A 26,179-nucleotide genomic window follows, 5' to 3' on the forward strand; every position below is an offset into this window, starting at 1 on the left:
AGAGATGGGGACTCAAGTTAGAGACTGGGACTCGAGTGCGATTTAAGTCGCACACACAGTGACTTCAGACTCGACTCGGACTCGAGGTGCGGGACTCATGAATAATGTTTATTTTTAGGAAACGTCTGATGAGCTTGCTGTTATTCCCTCCCCCCGTTACCTATAACCTGCCTACGTAACACGTAGCATCTGCGGCGCGCGGCCGCACAACACCGGCAGCTGCTGTGCCATTCATCATAAACTTTTGTTGCAACGCACATTAGGCTGGATGGTTGTGCTCTGTAAGTTAAAAACAGACAGATTTATTGTTGATTATGTCACAGTTTTATTTAGTTAACGTTACACTGGGTTTAAGAGTCTGGGGAGTGTGTTGACTTACAGTATTTAATAAGCCGTCAGTAATCGCATTGCACATTACATGGTTGTGCTCTGTAAGTGAAAAACAGGTTACAGTTACAGTATACCTTATAGCTATGCAGTTTTATAAGCAGCCTGGATTGAACGTAGCAGTTGATACAACATTCGTAATAACCACGAGAGACTTGACTCTAGCTCAAAGACTTGTGAGCATCTCTGGCACGAGAACAAGACAAGAAGATTTTTAGCACTATTTAGATAAAATATTTGATGCAGAAATATATGTGAGGGGGGTCTCTGGGTCCTCCCCCAGAAGATTTTGAGCATTAAACTCGTAATTTTCTGCATTCTGGAGACATTTTCTGCTCCAATTTATGGTGGAAATGTCTGTTTTATATGAGGGAAAACTGTATTGCATTGCACGTTTTCATTTGTTAGTTAACATTTCTTGCTGCAAGAACACTTTTAACAAATGCTTTCAAAAAGTGATGTGGACAAAATCAGCCATTTCAGAATGTAGTGGGGACATGTCCCCAGCGTCCCCAGTGTAAGTGACACCTATGTGGTCAGTGGACCAGTTAGGGTCAGCTCGTGTTTACTCCCTTGGAGGATGGAGCGTGTTAAAAGTGTTTCCCTAAGCTAAGTGTTCAGTGTTGTGTTTTCAGTTAAATCTTGTTACATACTTGCTTTCTCTTTTAAGAAAGTAGTTTGCTGTTGCTGATTGAGTTTTATTTGTCATCCATCCATCCATCCATCGTCAACCGCTTATCCTGCATTGGGCTGGAGCCAATCCCAGCTGACATCGGGCGCAAGGCGGGGTACAGGTCGCCAGTCCATCGCAGGGCCACACATAGACGAACAACCACTCACGCTCACACTCACACCCAAGGACAATTTAGGGTCACCAATCAACCTAACCATCAAAAATCCCATTGATGTCATACGCAGTAATAGCTCTTACAAATATTTGTTGCTGCTCTTACTAGTATCTATTGTCACATGGAGATCTCTTACTGTATTGATGCTTTTTTGATGCTTGTGTGTTGTTCCTCAAATGTACGCTTTGGATAAAAGGAAATGTAATGTAATGTGATGTCCATCAGGTGGTAGCATGTCTTACTACATGAAAATGAAACACAGAGGGAAGGTGTCTTAATAAGGTAAACAGTGGGGTATAAACAAACTAATCTGACCTCACGTGAAAGTAATAATAAAAATAATAATCTTCATTTATAGATCACTTTTCAAAAGACAACTTCACATCACCTTGATAAGGACACCACAGGTGGGGATTCCCTGCCAAGCTCCTTGGAAGAGAGGTAAAACGTCTTGTCTTCATCCAAGTCCAATTACTCTTGATTTTAACCTTCCTCGAAAAACCATGACCTGGATGACTGAGGACTTGAAGTATTGGACAGCAACTCCCAACATTAGTGTTTTGGTGAGGTTAATGAGTTTTGGCCCTACAGTGGTGTTTGCATGGTGTGCTCTTCCCTTCACTTCCAACAAGTGTAAATACCACAATGCAGAGACTTTTTTTCTGTTTTCTTGAGCTAGGAGCTCGTGTGAGTCATTTGTGTATTTATTTAGCAATTGTTTGGTATAATTGTTATTGGTAGTGGTGGAAAGTGACTGAGTAACTTTACTCAAGTACTGTACTTAAATACAATTTTGTGGTACTTGTTATGCTACTTTATAGTTTTTCTGTACCAAATATTGTAACTGTTACCTCTCTACGTTTATTTAAAAGCTACATTTACTAGGATTAAAGTTTTACATACAGGATATATACTCTGGTAGGGGTGCAAAATTAACTTTTTTGTCCACCAGCCAATGGCTAATGCTAATGCTCAAAGTGTGCCAATCACTCAAACACACTCTGTGTTGAGTACTGCATATGTAATATTAATAATCCAGTAATATGATGTCACACTGACGGGGGTCATTCTGCTGCCTAATACGTGATTTTACTTTTGATACTTTAAGTCCATGTTTTGAATGCAAGACTTTTACTTGTGGCAATTCTACCCTCAGGTATTAGTATTCCTACTACTAAATACAACATCTGAATACATTTTCCACCACTGAGTAAACATCTGAAATGTATGTATTAACTATTTTTCCAAAACTACATTTCCCAAAACAGAGTAAAGATATTATCTGAGGGCTGATCTTATTTCCTTGAGTACAATTTTGATGCACTTGTACTTAACTTGCGGATTACCATTTTCCACTACTGTACTTTATACTTCTACTCCAATACATTTCAGAGGAAAACATTGTATCAAGCTCTGCACTGTATCTTGTGACCCTGTGACCTAGTGAGCCTGGGAGCTACTGGCCGGGAAGTGCAAGTACATGTTGTAGTTTGCTAACTGTTTAGGTAAGGCAGAGAGTGGATTACAATAGTCAAGCTTAGATGAGACAAAAGCATGAACAAGTGTTTCAGCGTCAGCCATGGAAAGAATGGAATGGATCTTGGCAATGTGAAATTGTAAAAACAGCTGTGTTCATACTGAGATCACTAAATTTATTGTTAATCTGCTTTGGTCTGAGAATTAGCATTTCACTTTTATAGCATTGATAAGGCAAGGCAAGTTTATTTGCATAGCACATTTTAACAACAAGGCAATTCAAATTGCTTTAGATAAAACATAAAAGCAACGTAGGGAAATATAAAAAGACATTTAAATACGATTTTTTAAAAAGAGTTAAATTGAAAATAAATACAAGTTTATTTACCCGGTATACCTATGTTTGGTTTTGTAGAATCTTAACTACATTTTTTCCGCGTAATTTCTATAATGGGCGACAATTAATCAGGCTTTCCACCTTCCATTGTTTTGCTTTTTATTTCCCATTTCTCACACAAGTCAAACCTGATCCTCTTTATCATTTGGTATTTTTTACCTCTTATTCACGACAAGAAGGAAGTTAGATGACATCATTTCTCATTTGCATTCTTCCAGTTTCACCGGCCGATGACAGGTGTCAGCTCAATGGAAATGTAAAGCCATGTATCATCTGCATAGAAATGGGAACCTAGTTTGTAACGGTTGAGGAATACACCATGGGGCAACATGTAAATAGAAAAGAGGAAAGGGCCTAGCTCAGATCCCTGTTGCACCCCATAACTGAACTTCTTGTGGTCTGATGAAGAGTTGTGTAAGACAAAATGAGATCATATAAGCCAGGACCAAAGAACTGCATTTGCATTCAATCAATAAAAAAATATGGAGAAACAACATATTTAACAATCAAATCATCAGACAATCTTTGTCTATAACAAAATACATAAATCATTGACAAAAGCATCTTGCCTCCTTTTCCAGGGTTAGCAAACTTCTATCAACATTCAACAACCATTCCAGTTGTTGATCATGTGTACATCAGAATATTTCAGTTTTGTCGAGCCATTTTATGGCATCATAAATCACAGTACAAAAAAATGGGACTCACTTTCCACTTCTCATAAATCACATAGCTCACACAATCAGTTTTCCTCCTGAACGTTTTTGAATGGACCGGCCTCAATGGCCACAGGAGGAACACCAGCTCTCAACTGTGCAACTAAAGATCTTTGGCTTTTAAATAAATGAGATATAACATGCAATTTCACAGATGGATCATTTCGCATATTCATTGTATTGACCCTGGTACCCTGGTCTCCCTGAAGACTGAAGTCAGCTGGAAGAAGCTTCTGAGGTCTGATGAGAGACCAATATTGAACTTTTTGCTTCTGTGCAGGATCCCCAGGGAGGCTTGTGAGGGCAGAAGGTACAGTTGAAACCAGTAGTTTACATACACTATATAAAAAGACACATATGCTTTTTTCCTCACTGTCTGACATGAAATCAGACAATCACCTTCCTGTTTTATGTCCGTTAGGATTACCAAAATTATTTCTATTTGCTAAATGCCAGAATAATAACCATTTTTCATTACTTTCTTCAAAGTCAGAAGTTTACATACACTAAGATTACAATGCTTTTAAACAATTTTGGAAAGCCCGGATGATGATGACATGTCTTTGGAAGCTTCTGAAAGGTGTATTGACAACATTTGAGTTAATTAGAGACACATCTGTGGATGCTTTTTAAGGCACACCTGAAACACACTGCCTCTTTGCGTAACATCGTGGGAAAGTCAAAACAAATCAGCCAAGATATCAGGAAGAGAATTGTGGGCTTGCACAAGTCTGGTTCATCCTTGGGTGCAACAATTATAAGCAAGTGTAAACACCATGGGAATGTCCAGCCATCATACTGCTCAGGAAGGAGACGGGTTCTGTGTCCCACTGATGAACATGCTTTGGTCTGAAATGTGCATATCAACCCAAGAATAAAAGCAAAAGACCTCGTGAAGATGCTGGCTGAAGCTGGTAAGAGTGTGTCATTATCCACAGTGAAACGGATACTGTACCGACATGGGCTAAAAGGCCACTCTGCCAGGAAGAAGCCATTACTCCAAAAGAAACAAAAAAGCCAGATTACAGTTTGCAAATGCACACAGGGACAAAGACCTTCATTTTTTGAGACATGTCCTGTGGTTTAACAAAACTAAAATCGAACTGTTTGGCCATAATAACCATCGTTACGTTTGGAGGAAAAAGGGGGAAGCTTGCAAGTCTGAGTACACCATCCCAACTGTGAAATACGGGGGTGGCAGCATCATGTTGTGGAGTTGTTTTGCTGCAGGAGGGACTGGTGCACTTCACAAAATAGATGGCATCATGAGTTAAGAACATTATGTGGAAATACTAAAGCAACACCTCAAGACCCAAGTGATACAGTTTAAAGGCAATGGTACCAAATAAATCCTTCTCTCATTATTCTGGCATTTAGCAAATATAAATAATTTTGGTAATCCTAACGGACATAAAACAGGAAGTGAGTGAGTTATATAGTGTACGCAAACTTCTGATTTCAACTGTAAGTGAACATAGTGACCTGTGTGTTGGAGGTGACTAAACCAACCTGCACTGACGATTAATCATTTTTTATTCTGTTGAGCTTTTTATCTTGATACATTTTATTTTTTTTAAAGTCTATGGTTAGATCTAATTACAAATTTTGCTCTTAAATGCTCTGGACTGAAAAAAAAAAAAAAACTCAAATAAAGAACACAGTTGCACGGATAAGTATCTTTTTTTATTGAAGCATCAAGCTCATAGCACAGATATATTTAGCACATCTTGACCATCCAAAGAACAGCAAAAGAAAGAATTAGAACAGCAAAGTTTCTCCTTCAGTACATCCTGATAGATCCTGCAACTGTGCCCATGTCACCCAGGGGAGGCTTTTACTTCCCCTTCCGCTGGAATATTTCAGAAGAGTCACAGAGGAAGGGAAAGTGAAATAAAAACATGATTTAGTCAGCTTTGAAAAGGTCATCCCTTAACACACTTGCTTTGAACACTAGTTCAACAAAACATTTGGACAAGAGGGGGGGGAAAAAAAAAAAAAAAAAAAAAAAAATTATATATATATATATATTGGTCCGCAGCAAAATACAAAATATTTTTTGTATAAAATTCTATTACCATTCAACTGCAAAAATGCATTTTGAGTTCACTGTATAAAATATAAAACAAAATAGCAATGATTCACACCAACAAGGCTAAAATGTACTTTAGGAACAGTCAGCATTAAACTGCTTCAGTATTTTTAAATTATTATTATTTTTTTTTTTTACAGTTTAAATCCCCTAAATGAGCGACTTTTTATTTATTTTTTTTAAAAAAAAAAAAAGGACCCATTACAGTCACGGCAGATCACCCAAGTCATTTGACAGCAAGTTGAAAGTAGTTCATGCAAGAGCAGAAAATTGGTCCTCAGGAAAAGAATGAAACCACTCCAAAACGCCATGATAGACAAACTAGAGAGAAACTATTCCAAGTGTCAACTTCACTGCTCATTCTAAGATGAACTGTTCCAACTGGCTCACAGATGCCTTAGGTGATTAATGCACTGTTACAGGTGCTGATGCAATCATCGCAGATCAAAGAAAAGGGCTGAAAGCAGGTTAGATTCCCGCCGCGTCTTCCCCCCAATTCAAACTGCATTCTCTGGCAGGAGAAGCACTGTGAACGCTACTGAAGTCAGGCAGGCAGAGAGAACAAACATTGGGCGTCTGACAAACGTTTCATGAAGTAATAAATAAGAAACCTAACCTGCATTCAGCACTTGAAATAAGATTACATGTTGACCCAGCCCCTAAAGGAAAGAGTCCCCGCCTATCCAAAACACATCAGGATGTGGTAGTTGCAACTACACTTTCAGCTGGTAAAACAAGAGGAAGGTGAAGCACAGACCTACTGACAAAAGGAGGAAGAGACGGCGCTACATTACACTGTCAAGCAACACGGCACTAGTAGTCACATGCACCATGGTGTCACAGGATTTTCCCCCCCTCAACAAACAAAAAGGGCATTGATCCAAACAAAAAGAAAAACTGCTATGGGTGTCACATTTTCGACCAATTCACTGCAAAAAATGTCTGGGCACAATAAATTTAATAAAATGGCAGTTTATGCAGCAGTTACATGTGGAATGATCCGGGATCCCCCTGGCATGCTCAGACTGGTGGGCCTCTATTGTGTGCCTACAGATTTCTGTATGGGGCGGAAAGAGTCAGAGAGAGGATAGATATTATGTGGGAAGAAGAAAAATGCTTTGCTGGGCAACTAAGCAAAAAGTGTCTGATTCATTATTTCCCATTCAAAGCGGGCGCAGCCAGGAGGGCCAGCTCTCGTCATGTCACGGTTCTGGGGCCAGCTGACAGTCTGACTCTGGCAGGGCGAGACCTGCAGCGAGCTGGACAATGGCTGGTCGACAGAGGTCATTGTGAACGCTGTGTGTGCATGTGTGTGGGAAGAGGAGGGTGGGGGTGTGCTCTCCTGGAGTCGTACATTCAGCTCAAACCCGGTCCAGGCTTTTCTCTAGAGATGTGTACATTCGAAAGACAGGAGGGGGGGGCGGGGGCGGGCAGGCCGCTGCTTTACACTGCTAGTGCTACATTCAGTTTGAACATTTTCCATTTAAATTCATGTAAATGTGGAAAATTAAGAGTGCTGAATATGACGGGTGTGTATAGGATAGAACCTTCCTATAGACACAGCCCGCTATAACAATAAGGATTCATAAATAGATTTCCAGGCATACAACTTTAAAGGCTGTCTATTTGGGGGAAACAAGACTACAGTAGGTGATTGTCGAGGTGGAGGAGCACAAATGGATGAATGCAGGTCAGCTTCGAAGCCCAGCAAAAGCAGGAAGTATTTTGCTTAAGTGCAGTTTACAGCAACCAAAGAGCCCATTGACCAATGAAAACATTTTATCCAATAGTGCGACATTAAACATCAAGTATGGCATTCGTTTTCAGAGAAACTTCAAAAAAATGTCCCGACGATGTTTGGAATGGCCAAAAGCTTACCACGACTTATACATTCAATGAAACTTGAGACAAAATGTCTTCTTTTACCATGAGTAAACAGGTTTTTAAGTGCGCTGAAGAACTGGTTGCGATTCATAAATACCAATTGTCATATTAGGTGGAGAATTTTAATAGACAAGCTGAGTTGAGCTGATTAAGGGGCAGACTGATCTGAGCATGTCAGGGCCCTGGCCTAGTGTGGGCGGAAGCCTTGTCTGTGGGGGATGAGGGGGGACACCTGCAGGAAGGGACCGTTGTACTGGGTAGAGGTGGACAGCCTCAAACAGAGCGTGTTTAATTCCTCTACATGCACTTCAAGATCACAGCAAGAGTGAGCTAGAATATCGAAACAGAGAAAAGAGCCGTCATGCAAGAGATCTAAGTCACAGGTACAACAATGCAAACAACTCAAACTGGAGGTTAAACTAGGGCTCGCAACCGCGTCAGCACCGGGAGATTCTGAACGACGACGGCAGCAGAGGGAGGGGAAGAGGAGGGGGTAGAGAGGGGGGCAGGAGGACAACAAGCTCTCTACTGGGGGGTGAAGCCAGCCGCAGGGGGAGAGCCCCGAGCGGCTGCCTTTCTTTTTACGCCTCTTCTTCATTCTCAACCCTCAGCTCTGCTGGTTCTGCTGGCGGTTCTGGGCGTAACTTGTGAAGACAAAATTGTAGTCGTTGAATTGAGCCAACTGGCGGTCGAGACGCTTGTAGCCCTCGAGTTTCTGGGCAGAAGAAAAGACACTGCGACATTTGGAGCTCTGCAGGGGCAAATAGAAGCAGAGAGGGAAAAAACAAAAACGGGTTTATTCTGTGACAAACAAAATAAAAAAAATCACTGTGAATGAATGAAAGCATGTATTTTAGCGATACCTGATTGACGAAAAGCGTAGTCACAAATTTTCCTGGCTTGAACACCTCCACCACCTTCCTGACCAGATCATCGTACGATGTCTGGGACAGGTTGGTTTCAAAGCTGACGTAGGAGAACTCCGGCTCCGGGGTGATGTGGATGGTCCAGTAAGTTCCCTGGAGAAGACAACATGCAGAGCCACGTTACAGAGATGTTTACATCGTTGTCACAACAAAGGCAACAGATTAAATTAAAAAAAATAAATAAAAACAAACCAAAAAAAAAACACTCACGTCCGTCTTCATTCCATTCATTGAGTATCCACAAGGGTTGAACATTGTGGCATCGATCACAGAACCTGGTATCAGGTCACGAATTCCACTCATCTGCAGCAAGAAATGAAGAAATGAAGACTAGGTCAACGCTGATTCATGTTTTAGACCCTCCATGTCTGCCCACCAACTGAATTCTTTACAAACCTTAACGTGTTCCCATCACAACAATGGACGGCTTACATGTGCTGTTGACAGAAAAAGAAACTACTTACACGAGTGACATCACTTGCAGAAACACCATCTTTCATATAGAACTGGTCCATAATGGCTGGATCGAGGTCACTCATCAGAACTTCCAGCGTCTGATCCGCATGCTTGTTCTCCCAGTACTCTGGTAAGTCCAGGGTAAACAGGTACCTGTGGGCGACAGGCAGTGAACAGTTATTAAGGTCTGTTACCAAATCAGGAGAAAGCGTCGCCGAGTTTAACCATGACAAGACCGTACAGCAGGGGTCGGTAAATAAGTCTGGCATCAGCCCAAATTTTTTCAAGTCATTAGATGGCGGCCCAGAACACAGTCATTTGATTATTAAAATGATCCATTACGTACCGTGCGCCTCCTTAGCTCAGTCAGTAGTGCACAGGACTCACGTTTGAGGGGTTGTGTTAAATCCCTGCTTGCTGCTAGTACCCCCCCCAACAAATTGATCATGAAGAACTCGTTTTACATCAAGCACAGTTAAGCATGTGCAGGAGTGTGTGCGTCCCAGTGACTGGTCCACGTTAACTTATGGAGCTTATTTTCATGTCCCCGGTATCTCCAGGCAGGGGAAGTTCCTGCGTTTCTCAGTCAGAGGAATCGCATCTCACGTTCTCTCTGCTTTCCCAGAGGTGTGTCAAGCAAGCCAGAGACTTCTTCTGAATCTTCTTCAGAAATTTTCAAAGTAAAAGCTCTCAATTAAACAGAACATAAAGTCCTGCTGTGAAAACAATCTTGCGCTTTTAGTTTGTAGGCACAATCCCTTAAGAGGAAGTGATTATGGTATTAACTTTTGCTGTCATGACTGAGATCTGTTTCAGCACCAGCCGCTATCATTTTTATTTTGGCCGCTGCTAAAGTAATCTGGCCATGGGCCAGATATTATTGCTGGTGGGCCAGCTTTGGCCCGCCTTTTGCCGACCACTGCTGTACACGAAGTTCTGAAAGAGCTTTGATACTGGCAGAATTAGCCAGAGAACAGGAGTGACCTTTTTACCCCAGTCTCATGATTGAATTAGATACAGTGGTTATCTCTGCTAAAATCCAAATGTCATGGCGCAATATCCTGCCGTGGCTGAAACTCAACAACACAGAAGCCTCTACAATCTTTGGCTGCCTTTTCATTTATCTAGTGCTTGTGTTTTTTTATTTGGCCTTTTCTTTGGAGAAAAAAATAAAGACAAACATCTTTCAAGGACAAAAATCAGTGGAGAGTATAATTCAGTATTCATTACGACAAAAAACACCTACTGATACTAGCAACACCGTGTGACAACACATGACGATTCAACCAGTACAGGAAACTGATGCTTACCAGCAGTCAGAGTTCAAACGTCCCATACAGTAGGCTGCGCCATCTAGAAGAAGCAAAAAGAATTTGTTTTAATTGTCCTTATGGTTAATATTTGCATGAAACCATCTCAAATATGGAGTTACATGCATCGGTTATTTCTAGAGCCCAAGGCGACTTCTTCAGCCTTCCTAACAGATACGCTGGAGCGCAATTCTAAAGGAGGCACTGTACCATTATGGTTTCTTTACAGATGCATTCTCTGGACATTTTTCAGGAAGGAAAAATGGGAACGACTAAAAGGAGGGTGGTGCTAAGATTATATAATGCTACCCACTTGGGAATATCTGGCTGAGAAAGTCCACTTCCTCCTGGAAGTTTCGATGAGGGAACTCTTGATGGGTTGGCTTCATAAAGTTCTTGCGGGAGTAGAAGAAATTCTGTGAAAAACAAAATAAAGATACAAAATGTGAGAGAAGAGCTTTGGGCATCAGGTGATGGCTACAGAAACCAAGTCAAATGTTGTATTTCATCACATGTGCATTTAGCTTGGTAGGCTGTTACATATAGTCAAGGCTGTGTGTGTCCTACCTCGATGGCATCGAAACCGCAGTACTCCCTGGCGAGTTCCAGCAGAGGCACCAGTGCTTGCAGTAAGAGGGTGGTTCCGCACGTCTTCAAAATGAAACGTCTCTTGGAGACAAACATGCTACTCTCACTGTGGAAGGAATGAAGGAGAGGTGTAAAACAGCTCTACCGTTTCCTTTATTACACATGTGATGATTAACTGGTGGCTCTGCTTCCACCCATGTCCTGCTATACTTTAATGACTACACCCAGAGGTGAAACAATCTAATCTAAGACTGGGACAAACATATTTGTAGATCAAAAGGCAGCATTTGTTCTACGGTTTCCCCCCCTTCCTGTGTAGTAATTTGTCAAGCATGGTGCCAACATTTCCAAGATTAAGAACTCAATTCCCACTTACAGACACTTCACACGTATTAATAGGAACTGCATACATCACTTGGAAATATAGATGTTTCCTTGAAACATGTACACTTGTCACATCCCCCTTGGTTATACAATAAATAAAACAATGAAGACTATGCAGAATGTAATGCATGTGCCCATGGCTCCATCTCTTCACCTGAGACAGACTGTGATGTCAACGGCAAGCGGCTTACAGGTGTCTAATCCTGCCTGCCGTCTAATCAGCAGGAAAACAGAGCATACTATGTATCAGGGCTGTAACTGTTCTGAAACAGAAACCTAAATCGCGACACAAACGTCCACAGTCTTGTGTGGCGGATCCGAGAGACAGAACCGCGACGCACCAGCTCCCCGGACTGTTGAGACAGATTACTGATTAATACAGTGTAACTGCGGCGGTCAGTGGGGATGGTAGCGGTGTAGGCCTATATCATAGCCCATTTGCTTTGACAGTAGGTTATTCTAGGTCATTTTCCACCTTAGTTTAGTGTTTTAACCATTTTTGCCGTATGTGGGTCGACACCGAAACTAATGTTAGTGAGTGACATCTGTAGTGGTCGTTCACTGTTGCTCCGTAATATAAAATTTCTACCATGTCCACTTAATGTAATATACAACATCTGTGTGTTTCTCTGCATGCTGAAGTGGGTTTCAAAATATACTTTGGCAGGTGCTAATATACCTGGCCGGTACGGTTAGTGCAAATTGAGTATTAGTATAGAAGTATGTGGATTTTGTGTAGAATTTCTGAGTAAGAACCGTGATCTTACTGGACATACTCAACCGCCCCAAAATGCACTGAGCCTCTTCAGACTGCAATGGCGATCATCCGATGCAGTCACATGACTCTTACTTGAGTATACTTCAGTGTGAACAGTCTGCTGGAAATAGCATACTTAAATCGTTCATTAGTATACAGAACCTACTGATTGAGCATGTACTAGGCAGCATTAGTTAGTATGTGATTTCACAGCACTCACCTGAGTATATAAGCTTCCTGCTTGTCAGACTTTGTCACACTTATGATCAAACAATGCACATTCTCCAAAAGTTTGTCCCACTCAAACCTAGAAGAAGAGAAATGAAAAGAGACATTTAGCATTAATTTACCGTATTTTATTATTAACTTGTTAGCAATTTTTATTTGTTGGTACTGTGCGAGTACTGGAGTGAAAGTCCTAACAGGGAGAGATTCTGGTTTTTGGAAATTATACTGCTAGGGGGACTATCACAAAACAAAGCAACATCCAGTAGATATTAAGACATTTCTGTAATTTGTCTATTGAAATACAGCAGATGTATGTATTCATTTGACCTGAAACCTCACAATGCTACATTTTGGAAGAAGAAATGGTTCAGACTGACAGGAAGAAGTACTTGCTAGGTGCAGGAAAGCTGCAGGGTAACATGGATTTAGGTTGTTTGAACATTGGCCCCACTTCCTTGTCCCTTGGCAAACAGAAAATCACAGGCTGTGGCAGACAACACCACCAACGGCAGTAAGGCTGCTTATGTCACTGCCCCACCCCCCACACACACAAACCTCACATTTGTGCCACACAGCTGCGGTACAAATGCAGCTGCGTCACGTCGTTACTACCTTGGAGAGCAGCCTGGGCAAACTAGATCGTCGAGTAAGAAGTACAGCCTGGGCCCGCAGGGCACTCACAAGCAGCAAATATTGCAACGTTCAGCTCCTGAGAGACCGATGAACCTACAGCCTTTTCTAGGGAACCTCTGAATGAGGAATGTGCCTCAGTGACAGTGACTAGACTGTCAGCACCAGTTCTCTTAACTGGCAGTGACAGCTCTGGTCAGAGAGCAGGTGTAAGCAGTAAGTCAGTTATTCACCAACTACTTAAATTACGTAGCTTTCCACCCGCCTATGGTTATGCACTGTAAAAACCGAGCATATTAAAAACTGAGGGGAAAGAGCTGTAAATATCATGAGGCTGTGGGGAAACCCTGGGATAACACTAAAGAAAGTCCATCTGCTAAGTTTTGCCACTACTCCACCAGAAATGTGTAAACGGATATAAATATTAAGAAAATAAATAGCTGGGGGTGGTCTACAAACCAGACACACTACTACATGACTACGTAGTTCCAGTCTGGCCAGGGAACCTTGTTGGATCCCACCCTGGCTTCATTTACACAGCAACCCTACAAAAATCCTGCACGGTACATGTGGATCAGAAAACCAAAGTAACACAAATGCCACCTTAAAGATTAGACCGGTGAAATGCCAAATTTTAAAGTTACTGGTGTTGATTGATAACTTGGAGCATATCTGCCTAACTATCATTGATAGAGAAAAAACAAAAAAAGCACAGCTTCACATTGTCACTGGCCTTTAGATATATTTGCAAAAAACTAAAACACCGAACACATGGATGGAACCTCAACTGACCAATCCTACATCCCGCCTCCTTTTGCTCTGCGCTCCGATAACAGTTGAGCAAGCTTTGTTGATTCAACTCACATCTCCACGCTCGTGAAGAAAGTTCAGAAAAAAAAAAATAAAAATTTGAGGAAGCTTAACAAGGCCAAATTGACCCTTTGCTAAGCCCGCCCCCCTTAGTTACTGTTGCTAAGTCCTAGAGTCCTGGTTTTATTTTAGGTTTTGAAAAGAGAATAAAATCGTACATCTATCAACTTCTCTGGGTAGCTGCTGTAATTATTACAAGAGCCCCAGGAACAGCGTTTGACCATATCTAAGAAAAATACAGCCAAAAAATAAATAAAAGCTAGAAAATGACTTTTTGCATTAGAGCTAACGGAGCGCAGCCACGAAATTGTCTCAAAAAGTTCTTGTCAGCTTTTACAGAGGAGCAATGGAAAGCACTGGGAACATCACAAACTGGCATGGGATGTGCACGGCCCAGGACTGGAGGGCTCTGCAGCAGGTGATTGATGCTCGGGAGATGGGTACCAATGATCTTCTGAGCAGTTTAAGTGATATTGCTGAGGTGCCTACAGAGCCCAAAGGATACTAAAGGACAGTACCCACCCACCCACAGCCTGTTCACCCTGCTGCATTCTGGGAAGAGGTACAGTGTATAAGTTTCTGCTGCCACACCAGACTGCAGAGCAGCTTTTCCCCCCCAAAGCTATCACACTCTTAAACTCAAATCTATCCTCAGCACTGTTCCGTTGAGGATAGTTGCTGTAACAACCTGCTGTAATGTGACAGATATACCTCGTACCTCGGTACCCGGCAGATCCTCGGTCAACTTTCCCCCTTCCTGTTCTTAGATATGCTATGTAGTGTTTCCTATACATGGATTTTTTTTTGGCGGCCTGCCAAATTACCAATGCTGACCGCCACATATTGATTTTCAATTTTTTACCATTTAAAAATTGTGAATCTGCACGCAAAGACTGACTCAGCCCCTCCTCTCGCTCGACCCTCTCTCACACAAACACATTGACTGTAACAGCTCCTCCTCTTCATGTACAATCTGAATCAAAACATGATCATGGGCTGGAGGCAGGATTGTTGCTGGCTTTTCCCGCAGAGAAGATTCCTGAATCAGTCAGGAGTTCTCTCAGCTGAATAATTGCCCCAGTAAACAATTTCATAATGAGTTTATGGTCTGAATCACTAGTTTCATGTCTTCAATAGAAAATTATGTTCATTTAGTAAATTATGGTCCCATTTAGAGGAAAATAGGGGTTGTGATGGAGCCGTGGATAAGACATGCCTTTGGTGAGAGAGACCCTCAACATGGCGGTGGCCCTATCGGCCAAACTCGAGGCTTCAAAACAGCAGTCCACAAACCAACAGGTGACGTCACGATGACTACGCCCACTCCTTATATATAGTCTATGGTTGAAAGGGAAAACGCATCTTGAAGATGGTTAAGAAGGACACACTTGATACCTATAACAATGCAAGGAGTCTTCAAGGAAATTGATTTAGTCACATATTAAAATAGCAAATGTCAGCAAAGTGCTAGCTAACGTATTGCGTGGTCCATTTGGGTTTTTCAATGGCCACTGCAGATTTTTAGAGAGCAGGGTGGCTGATATAATAACAAAGAAAAGTCATGTAAAGTTCCACTATTTCATGCAGAGTACAATCTAATATACATGTCATTCAGCTGCATTATTCTCTATAATTATTCCCTCTACAACAATATACACTGAAAAGGGGGTCCAACCTGGCATAGCAAGTGGCTGGAGAGTGTATATTTAACACTAGCTATTAATGGTTTCAGATTAGATCTGCTGTTATCTAAGATGACGTATTGGCCAATTATCTCAAAATGCCAGAGATGAGTCCGATTAGTCAGCCTATCACTATAAACCATCATAGAAATTAACGTTTTAATGTAAACATTGATAGAATATCTGATAGAATAAAACCCCTAAATGCCTTGTTTACGTGTAAATACAGAGTAAGAAGAGGAGGAGAGCACATAACTTGTCGTTAGAGCCTGACAAATTTATCAGAGTGCCGATATGAGCCAACTGCAGATAAATCGGTATCAGCGTTGATAACAGCTGATTAATGACAATTAAAAAATAAACTTTCACAGCCACACAATACAGCGATCAGCTGCTCACGGTAAATGACTAATAAATATATCCCCCATCACTTGTCCTCTTAGCCCAAATACATTTGACAACATTCATGAACATACTTGCTAACCCTCCTGATTTTCCTGGGAGACTTTGTCCTCTCCTGGTTTCCTCCCGTGGTCAGAATCCTGATTTTCCATATTTCTCCCAATTTATGACCGATGTTCACAACCTGCTGCTGGCACTGTACAGTGCATATCAAGGCCAGTTTATTTTTGTATTAGATGCATTCAAGAGCAGCGTTTCCTCTCTGTCACTGTATCGTAGATCGCATGTTTAAGAGCCAGGTGGTGGCTGGAAAAAGAGTGTTGGTAAAGGGATAAACTAGATGTGAATATGCTGCATTAACAGCAGCAGGGTTTGGTTATAGTTTCTGTTTGGCAGGCACACATAATACAGACACCATTTTCCTTTCAAGTTCATTAGTAGTACTGCTAGTAATACTTTTTTTTTTTTTTACCTTTAATGTAGTTTTAAACATTTGAGTCTTATTTATCAATACTTTAGTATATTGTTGTACTTTAGTGTACAATTAATAAAAGTATATGTTTAAACTGCATTATGTCATGTTATCTTGATGAGGTCTAAATGCATTGTTAAAAACAAAGATTAACCCTATGTTTCCGAAAAGAGATTATATTGCAACTACAGAGAACATTTTTGACTTCTGATTACTGTCTACATAAGTTATTTAAACATATGAAAATAAATACTAGGTTCCTAGCTATGTTTGTTCCACCTTCATAGATGTGACGTTACTGTATTACTTGAGAAAGGTATGTTTGGTTTCTACTCCAGCATGCCCCTTATTAGCTGCTGCAGTGCAGGATGAATAATAAGCCAGTTTCTCAACATGTTCTTATTCCTAATCATACAATTAATTTGATGAAATGCATAGTGGAGCGAGGCTGGCCCGCTGAAGGCACAGCTTCAGTCCAAAATAGTGGCAGCGCTATCTAGCGGCAGTTGTCAAGTAAAAGCACGCAGGTTTTGCCTCTTTGCTTCTAAATTCTTTGGCGTTGCCATGTTTCTTTTTGTCAAGCTTGTCCAAACTATGAACAGTAACAGAGCTAGGTGAAACTTGAAAGCTAGGACTTCCAGGAGTCCACAAACACAACAGTTGTCATAGAACCAAAGCAGCAAATGCTGAATTAACAGATTACCATTCTTCTGAGACGCTGGGTGTCATGTAATCAGTGTACTCCAGCTGTCATGAATGTTGACTACCTACTTCAGTGAGTGTGCGCATGTGTTATTATTATGATGTGCCTCAGCAGTCAGAGGCCAACATTAACTTACCAACAGACCTCATACAGATGATTAGGAGACAAAACTATGTCAAGTGTCACAAACATCTTTTACATGGATAAACACCCACACTGTTCATCACCAGAGCTGCACCTGTCGGTTGTTGTGGTCTCCAAATTTAATTTGCTCCCCACAGAGAATGAGATAACCATGTCACGTTGCAGGCTAAAGGTGAACAGGCTAGCTTCATAGTCCTGCCCCATCTTACTTCTTGACCATGGCCACCATATTTAGACATAAAAGTGAACGGGAGTATTGCGTGTGCATCAACACTGAGCCCTTTTCATTACTTGTATGTTGTGTTGCTGTAAGGATGTGTACTATACACGCAGGGGTTATTTGATAGTGAATATAGATGGGAAAGGTTTACCTCCTGCTTCTGTTTGTGACAACGGTAAGGCATGCAGCCTCGTTTCTTGTTCATCGCATTATCAGCTTCACTGGCCAAGTACAGTATGTTACACATACAAAAGGAATTCGACTCCGGTTTCAAGATGCTCTCAATCTTACTACAAAGAACAATTTACAGGAAGGTAGAAATGGACAACAAAGCTGAGTAAAAATAGGTTGTCATGGCATTGGCGGCGCAAGTAGATGCGGCCACCAGCAGCTTCATTAAACTTTGCAATTTATTTTACTAGTACCCCTCAGGGCTATGTTCACTGCCCCCTCCTGTTCACGCTGTACACCCATGACATGGAGAGAACCGTTTGCGGATGACACCACCATCACCAGCCGGATTTCAAACAATGATGAGACAAGTCCATACAAGTAGGTGAAAATGGGTCCATCCACTTATCTAGTGGGTGGTTATGTACTGTATATACAGGGTTCAAGATTCACTGATGGATTATATGTACATTAGTGTATTTTAAGCTATAAATATAATTTGTAGCTAAGAGGATGTCTAAGTGTTACAGGGTTATTAACCCTATATGGCTGACTTAACAGTTCATCTGAGGGATGGTGTGAGGAAAGAATGGTTCTTATGTCTGGCAGTTCTGGAGTACAGCGCTGTAGAGCCTACCAGAGTTGTGGTAGTTGTGTCCAGGTTGCGATGGATCTGCAGTGATGTTTCCTAACTCTGGAGCTGTACCTCTACTGGTTGCAATGCGTTTACATGAAAGTTAACCAAGCTTAAACCCTGACGCAGCCATTCTACGTAAAACTGGCATTTCTCCTTTCTGCCTTTGATATTTAATACAATGTGAAATAGCAGAAACAGGCGGGCCACTTTATACAAACAAAGATAAGCTCCACAGGTATGACTTGGCCAGTTAAAATTTTATGCGTCGTCACCCCCAACCTCCACATAAGGGCATAGCTGTCGCAACATGCCAGCTTCCCAGAGTCATAGCAGAGGAACAGCGTTACTGGAGACCTGGGTCAGCTCTCGTTTCAGTGTGAAATGGACACCAGAGGCTATTTGTGGTTGCTCGGCAGCATCAGATTTTCCTAAAAGAAAGTAGATGCCAGGAAAGGACCCGATTACACTGCCAGCAAGTAGTTTACAGAGTTTTAATCCTTGCCCAAGACAGGGACACGTGGTGTACCAAGATGACACAGGTTCCAAGAATTCTGGCTACTTTAGATGCAAAATTTAAAAGACTGGAGAGCTAAAACGACAACATAAAAATGATCAGACAGCTACATTCACAAGAGGTCATAACTAACATTTAGCTGCGGAGTCATGAGGGCCACATTTTGAAGTGTGTATAATTGATCATGATTTTAACTGGTCCTCAGGACTAGTTGCTTGACAATCACTAGAAGCAGACTGCTGTTGACCCCCGAGGAAGGACAGCAGAGGTAAAGTGAGCGAGCTCCACATTTGTGAATCATAGGCCCTTTGAGATCCCTCTGAGCGGTTAATCTGCCGCCAGGCTTTAAATTAATGCTAGTCCTCCTTGACCTGACCGGCCACACACACACACACACACACACACTTCTTAAAACGGACCTCTCTAAAATCGACGTAATGGCCAGGAAAGTCACTCATCCTGAAGGCAGAATTATTCTTGAACTCTGTGTCAAGCAGTTTAAAAAAAAGAAAAAGAAAAAAGAAAAAAAGAAAAAATGTTAAACCCCAAACAATGTAGAAGAACAGAAAATGCAAGTAAAAACAGGAAAGAAGGACGTGCTGCTGGGTGAATTTTTCCTAGTTGACAGTTCGAATCGACTAACACCTCTAGTTGCTCTACGCCCACACTGAAGAGTCAACACCTGTCTGGTGGGAATTTTATTCAGCACCAGATAGCGACATAACTGTCATCTTGAACTATAAATGTATGACTGACTCCCTTTCCTCAGCCTTGAGGCACACTAACATTTATTTGGTGTTGTTGACTAGGGGCTTAGGTCAACAACCATTCACATCCAATTCGCTGAATGTCCCATCACTCAGACATTCCACGTTCTTTGAATGCAGCGCCTCTAAGCAAATCACAGTAGGAGACCCGCTAACCAATCAGAGGAGCTGGGAGGAGAGATCCTCCATGGCTGCAAACGTGACCGGAACAAGGACTGCAGGCAATGTTAGTCGAACCTACAGATCTTGGGGCTGCCGTGCAATATGTGACATAACATAAATTAAATAAGCAGCTCCGCGTCAGTCATGAGATCTCATACCAAAACATTCTGATGGCTGAAATTTAGACGGCATTTGAGGTCCGGTCTTACTGGCAACCAAAGCTACAACCCTCCCATCTTCATTGCAAAACTAATCCCATGTGGTTGACCAGAAACTGAAATTTGAAGGATCTGTGACTTTTACGTCAGTGTGTGTCCGTCTGTGTTGGTCGCTGCAACAGAGGAAACACGCGGTGACGACAGGCGACCACATGCTTGACACCTTCGGCGAGGCCCGCTCGTTGAATGACGCAGAGAGAAAAAAAAAACCCTCCTAATTTACGGCCATACAAACCCTCAATGTCATTTTATTAAACCCGGTTTGGTTTACGTAAAGCATGTAGCTTAACTTAGTACATTTAAGCACTCCGATATAACGTTAAAGTTGCTATAACGTTAGTCAGACGGAGTCCCGACATCGATGCTGGGGGAATAAAAACGCGTGCGCACCGATCGGGTGGGGGAAGAAAAAAAAAGAAAAAAATTTATTAAGCCCGCCTAATGTTAGCATTAAAGTGAGCGGATAAACGTTGGTGAAATGAAAGACGCTTTAAAATAACAGACATATTTAAGTCGTATCACGAGTCAGAAAACAGCAGGAGACAGCGAACAGTATTTTAATGTTTTCTCCCAGGAACAAACGTCTGCTAAGTTAAGGTTCGCCAGCTAGAAACGGGCTGCCAACTTGCTGTCAAGACAGCTATATAATAGAACTGATCTATCCCTCACAAAAACAAGAGAGGGAACACATCGATATACTAAAATGTTTACTGCCATAAATGTCCTCGACGAAGAATGAATGACTCAGCTTGGAAGTGGCACTGTTAAAAGGGGGAGGTGGCCATTTTCCAGTGACGGTGTTAGCTAGCTTACTAGTAACGTTAAGTTAGTGGGCTTTAGTGTGAATTTGACTCGCTTCCTACTCCTGTCTAGCTAACTAAGGACAAAGGCCTCTATAAAACGTCTCTACTAATGATTACAGAGAGTATACTACCACTGGACAACAAGGTTTCGCCACATTTAAGTTAACTGGTAACATGTCACGGACTGGGGGAATGAAACCAAGCATATGGCCGGTGTTTCAGCCAACATTTCCATATGCTCCAGAGGACGGACAAACCTTGGGATGGTACGGAGGTCCCCGGTTCCTTTGGTCTCATCCTGCCGAGAGAACCACACCTCCAACAGCTTCTCTGTCCCCTCGAAGAAATGTGCACCGTTATCTTCCATCATGAGACAACAGACACCCAACAAAAAATATAAAACGTCGGTTATAACGTTTACAGCTTAATGAAACCTTCCTCGATCCGTTATAATTTATTGAGGTACAGTCCTTTAAGCAATCCGGGTGTTGATTTTCTTGAGTTACCGTCTTCCCTTTTGCAGAGAATACCGTTAGCGAGTGCTAGCTAATATCGCCGGCCATACTGTGTAGAGCACTGAATGGAGATGGCGCGGTGGTTTTATATGCTAGCCACAGTTACGTCACTCTCAACTTTAGCCAATCTGATTGTACGGGTTCTGGCTTGTGCTATGCGGTTGGTTCAGGGACCTATCAATCATTGTAAAAACAGGGGTTTCCTCACGTGACGTTATATTTTTACAGCCAACACATAGCGTGCCGTGGTCCTGTACAAAATTATTAAAAACCATAGAATGTAGTTAAAAACTACAGTACATTTTATTTCGCATTGCCTGCCTGCCTCAAGCGATTTCAGAGTTGGCTCTAAAAAAAAAAAACAACACAACGCAAAGGCGGTGCTGAAAAGTTGAGGAAGAAAAAAAGAGGTCTATTGGCAGGTGCAGCACAGTGCCTCTTTATTACAGACTTTTCTTTTGTGCTGCTGTTACTTAAAGACAGCAGTGATGATTCCTGCAGCTGGGGTGGGTAGTAGCCTAACTTGTTAAAAGCAACGCAAATTTGTAAAATAAAATAAAAAAATTGTTGGTCACTTTTCACGTTCCTTTATTATAACTATATTTTTACTCTTCACTCCAGTAGTTTCTTTGGGCCACTAGCCTAATCTACTTTTAATTTCGATGGAAATTAACCTGTTTCTTTTTTCCAATTAACATGGTTGCTATTTGTTTTATAGCGATTACTGAGTCCATTAAACAGAATGTCACAGGTGTAACTAATATTGGCTTTCACTCAGCTGTTCTTTAGGCTATTCGGCAAACAATCATTTTTGGGATGAATAGAGAGAGAGTGTGTACAACAGACTCTAAACCTTCTCTTACGTTGTTTAATATCCATTCTGTGTTCCTTAGTTGAGACACTGAGAGAGTGACAAGGTCGGGTAAATTGGTGACGTCATCATAGTGGAACCATGCATAACTTTCCCTAAAGGTGACAAACATTAGGGACATACCTGAAATGCCCTTTTTTGGTAATGAAAGTGCTGCAGTTCCACATTCCTCTTATGACTTTAGGGGGAAGTTCTATAGCCGAATGGTTATTTTATGCAACCACTCAAGGCGCTTTTACACTACATAACATTGACCATTCACACACATTCATACACTGAATTGAACTGGGGGATTGAACCGCCAATCTTTTGATTAACGGGCAACCTGCTCTACATCCTGAGGCACAGCTACCCCATTTTATAGTCACATAACAATGTTACAAAGAGGACATAATCAGAACGTTCTCATATGGCAGGCCCCGAACCCCCCTAGCATTTCAGCATCCCCCCAGGTTCAAAGTCGCTCCTACACCCCTGCATTTTAGACTTAGGCTACATTATAATAGTATGACAGTAAATTATGTTAATCTGCGACCCTATTTTAAAATGTGGTTATATTTTATCTATGTATCACATAAACATTGCATTTTAGAGCTCCAATATGCTTAGGCAAATTTCTATGTGAACTACGTGCTTCTGTTCATATGGATTACATGTCTGTACATTAAATTCTCGCTACATACAATCGTAATAATGCATTCATTTATTGTTCTTACACAAACAACTACTCAATGTTGACTCAAAAAATGAATTAACTGCAGTTAAAGGACTGCATTTTATAAACATTACATTGTACATTATAACTGCACAAGTCAATAAGTAACTGCATTTAGCAACCATTAAAATAATGACATAGCAAGCATTTGCTTTAGATCCTGCGTTGGAAATTACTGTAGTAATAATAATAATTATAATAATAATAATAATAATAATAATAATAATAATAATAATAATGTGTTGTTTTGACCTTATCTGAAAATAAACTAATTAATTAATTTCTATTTTTCTGTAAAGACCTAATTTAGCCTTTTTTTGCACTACCTTAATAATAATTGGCATATATGCTATGTAATTAACAGCTCAGTGATTTAAAAAAAAGAATGTATAAAGACTAAAAAAAAAAGGTGTTTATACACTGGACCATGAAATCCAAACCACCGATGCCTGCATGTTTGAAGAGCGTTCATGAGTACGCGAAGTGCAACAAACCGCAGAGAGAAACGCGGGTTGTAGTTTCCAATATCACCGTTTGCCAGCTTGCGAACTGCGGCGCCTGCTCAGAAGAACTACCTTACCCAGCGAGCCCTGCGCGCCAATTAGAAACGTCAACGAGCCAGTGAACATTAAGCGGAGCAGACCAAAATCCCAAACAAGGAAATGGTGGGGGAATAAAACGACCAGATTATTTAATTAATGCATGTAATAATTAATATTTTATTTTATTGTAAATTAAGACGTATTTATGGGTTAAAATGGATTACGACTTCAAAACAAAGCTGGCGGCCGAGAGGGAGAGAGTAGAAGATCTGTTCGAATATGAAGGTTGCAAAGTGGGTCGAGGCACCTACGGGCACGTTTATAAAGCTAAGCGCAAAGACGGGTAAGATAACCGTGAATGTTATTGTTTCTACTGACTGAAAGCTGACTGCAGGGTGCATTTTGTGGACACACACCTCGGTTATGTGTTGAACGGGGCATTAGATTTGAACCTCCCCGTTGCGATAACCCGTGTCTCTGTGTTTTTGTTTTCATGTAACGCACTCACTCACTCATCAACGGTCCCCCTCCTCCCTTTCCTCCTCCTCTTCGCCAACCCCCCGAAAAACAACACGGTAAAGCAGCGGTTATTTTTTTGACAAGTCTCGTCTTTACGGCGGCAACGAAGAGGACTTGTTCTGAACGTACCGTTTGTAAACGCACTGGAGAGCGCTGGGATCGTCATTCAACGTGATAGTGACATTTCAGCGTCTTTTCTCGGCCCAGCTGCTCCCCCCTCCCATTTTTAACATTATGCGCTGCCAAACTTTTTTTTAGACTGGCAGTTGAATGTAATCTGTTTGCTATTACTCTTTACATTGATACTGTCAAGCATGTGGCAGTGCAATGCACGTGTGAATAAAATGTATAACAGGGACAGGAAGATGGACAAATATGCTGTCACATTTCTGTTGTAGCAGGGTGCCTATTTTTGCCAGAATTGGCACAGTCCCTGTTGACAAAAATACTCGTCATTTTATTTTAATAGTGAAATTTGTTTTATTCTAAAATGTGTAAGATCACCAAAGTTAGGTTAATCACTCTGAGCTGAAAGGTTGGAAAGTAAATTGAATGCAAGAAGTGCTCTAGTGCATGGCCACTTGTTTTCTATTCTTCCTTTCATAATTTAAATTGTATATCTTAGTTGTTGTTTTTTTGGCTGCTTGTAAAACAAAGCAAGAGGTATGAAGCAGTGATGTATTGATCCCACATTCTATATCAACATTAGTGCCTCTAATGACCTCATTACAGGGATCAGGTATGTGACCAATCCACATGAAATACTGTTTCTTTGTCATTGATATAACATTTTAATAATACAGTATATCACTGTTGATATGGCATTGCAATAATTCAATTTAATAACTTTCAAAAACAACATTTGCACGCCTCAAAAGAATGTTACAGAGATCAGGTATGAGGCAGATGTGACTGCAGATGACCAGATGTGATTGTTTCACATTCAGTAGTGTGCCTTAGTAAATGTTTTTTATAAAATTGCAATAATACAGCAAGTCATTGTTGAGATAAAATTGTAATAACACAATTTGATAAATCCTCTAGAATATATAATAGAAATTTGCACAAGCCTTAGCTAGATGTGACAGATGTGACCAGATGCGATTAAAGTTACAGCCATGAAGGTTGTGACTCACTGAGAAGTAAAGCCCAGTCAAGGCTGCCTGCAGTGTCTTATCGTATTCACTAGGCTAGATGATAAAGATTTGAGGTGAGGTCAAAAGGGTGATGCAGGTCAATGGCAGTCATTTCTGCAGCAGTAACACAGGAGAGCTTATTTAATGCTGTGAGGTAATAACCTCTTTTAAGGTTTTATAGATTTTGTTCAGGGGATACACTGTATATAGCGTACCTAAGGGCTTTCTTAAAAAATACTGATCCAATTACTGAAGAAATACAGTGGCTAAAATATTCAGGAAGAGGTTAAGCGTGCTTCAACTGGCTCACAAGCAATCAGGCCAGTCTGGTGCTCTCAGAGCAAGCCAAATCTTGTATCAAGTGGAGACTTAAGAGAAAAGATCAAGAGTGTACTGACGCACAGGGACTTGAGTAGGTAACATTGGAGAAACTAGCAAGCGACCATCAGGCCACCCTCCAAAGCCACTCCCCAAAACTCATGTTCACTTCCAGTGAGTGCACGGGCAGAATGCACGCAGGTAGGCCAGCCATTCATTTTCATGCAGGTGTACTTTTTAGAAGTACTTTATAATGTGGTCATTTTTGTTGTTGTTGTTTTTGTATATGTATTACCAGAAAATGTATAAAATAGCAGTGAACTGTAATCCCATATGGGGCTGGCCAAATATTTGGCATGATAATAAAATAAAAACTAAACTATACTTTTCTAAAAATAAAGTGCTAATACACACCGGAGTGCTCTACTCCTTCATGTTTTGTCCCCGGGCTATTGTGGGTATTAATTTGTGACAAGAATAGCCCGGTGCATTGGTGGTGTTATGTTGTCTTATAAAATAATTTAAAGCACAGGTGCAACTGATGACATTAACAATGGCTCAGTTCTGACTAACTAACTGCAGTGCAGAGTTACTCGTTATACCTGTACTGCCATAACAAATCCAAATCCAAGTGAACCAAGCAGTGTAGCGTTAACAATATGTTTTTATTTCAGCTCCACAATCCATCAAGAGAATTTTAAGTGACTATGTCAGTATGTCAC

The 26,179-nt window shown here is 41.2% G+C and overlaps 1 protein-coding gene across 1 annotated transcript; it reads right to left on the bottom strand.

Moving 5' to 3' along the window:
• Window positions 1–5,488: 5,488 nt before the first annotated feature.
• amd1 (adenosylmethionine decarboxylase 1) lies at window positions 5,489–21,415 on the bottom strand. The gene is made up of 9 exons (XM_046043141.1): window positions 21,099–21,415; window positions 12,439–12,525; window positions 11,057–11,183; window positions 10,803–10,905; window positions 10,490–10,532; window positions 9,188–9,332; window positions 8,934–9,026; window positions 8,661–8,816; window positions 5,489–8,548 (listed from the first exon to the last, which is right to left on the bottom strand). The coding sequence occupies exons 1-9, from the start codon at window positions 21,209–21,211 to the stop codon at window positions 8,405–8,407; spliced, it is 1,011 nt and encodes a 336-aa protein (XP_045899097.1). The 5' UTR covers window positions 21,212–21,415; the 3' UTR covers window positions 5,489–8,404.
• Window positions 21,416–26,179: the final 4,764 nt, after the last annotated feature.

The sequence above is a fragment of the Micropterus dolomieu genome, unplaced genomic scaffold, assembly GCF_021292245.1.
Source record: "Micropterus dolomieu isolate WLL.071019.BEF.003 ecotype Adirondacks unplaced genomic scaffold, ASM2129224v1 scaffold_44, whole genome shotgun sequence".
Taxonomy (NCBI): Eukaryota; Metazoa; Chordata; class Actinopteri; order Centrarchiformes; family Centrarchidae; genus Micropterus; species Micropterus dolomieu.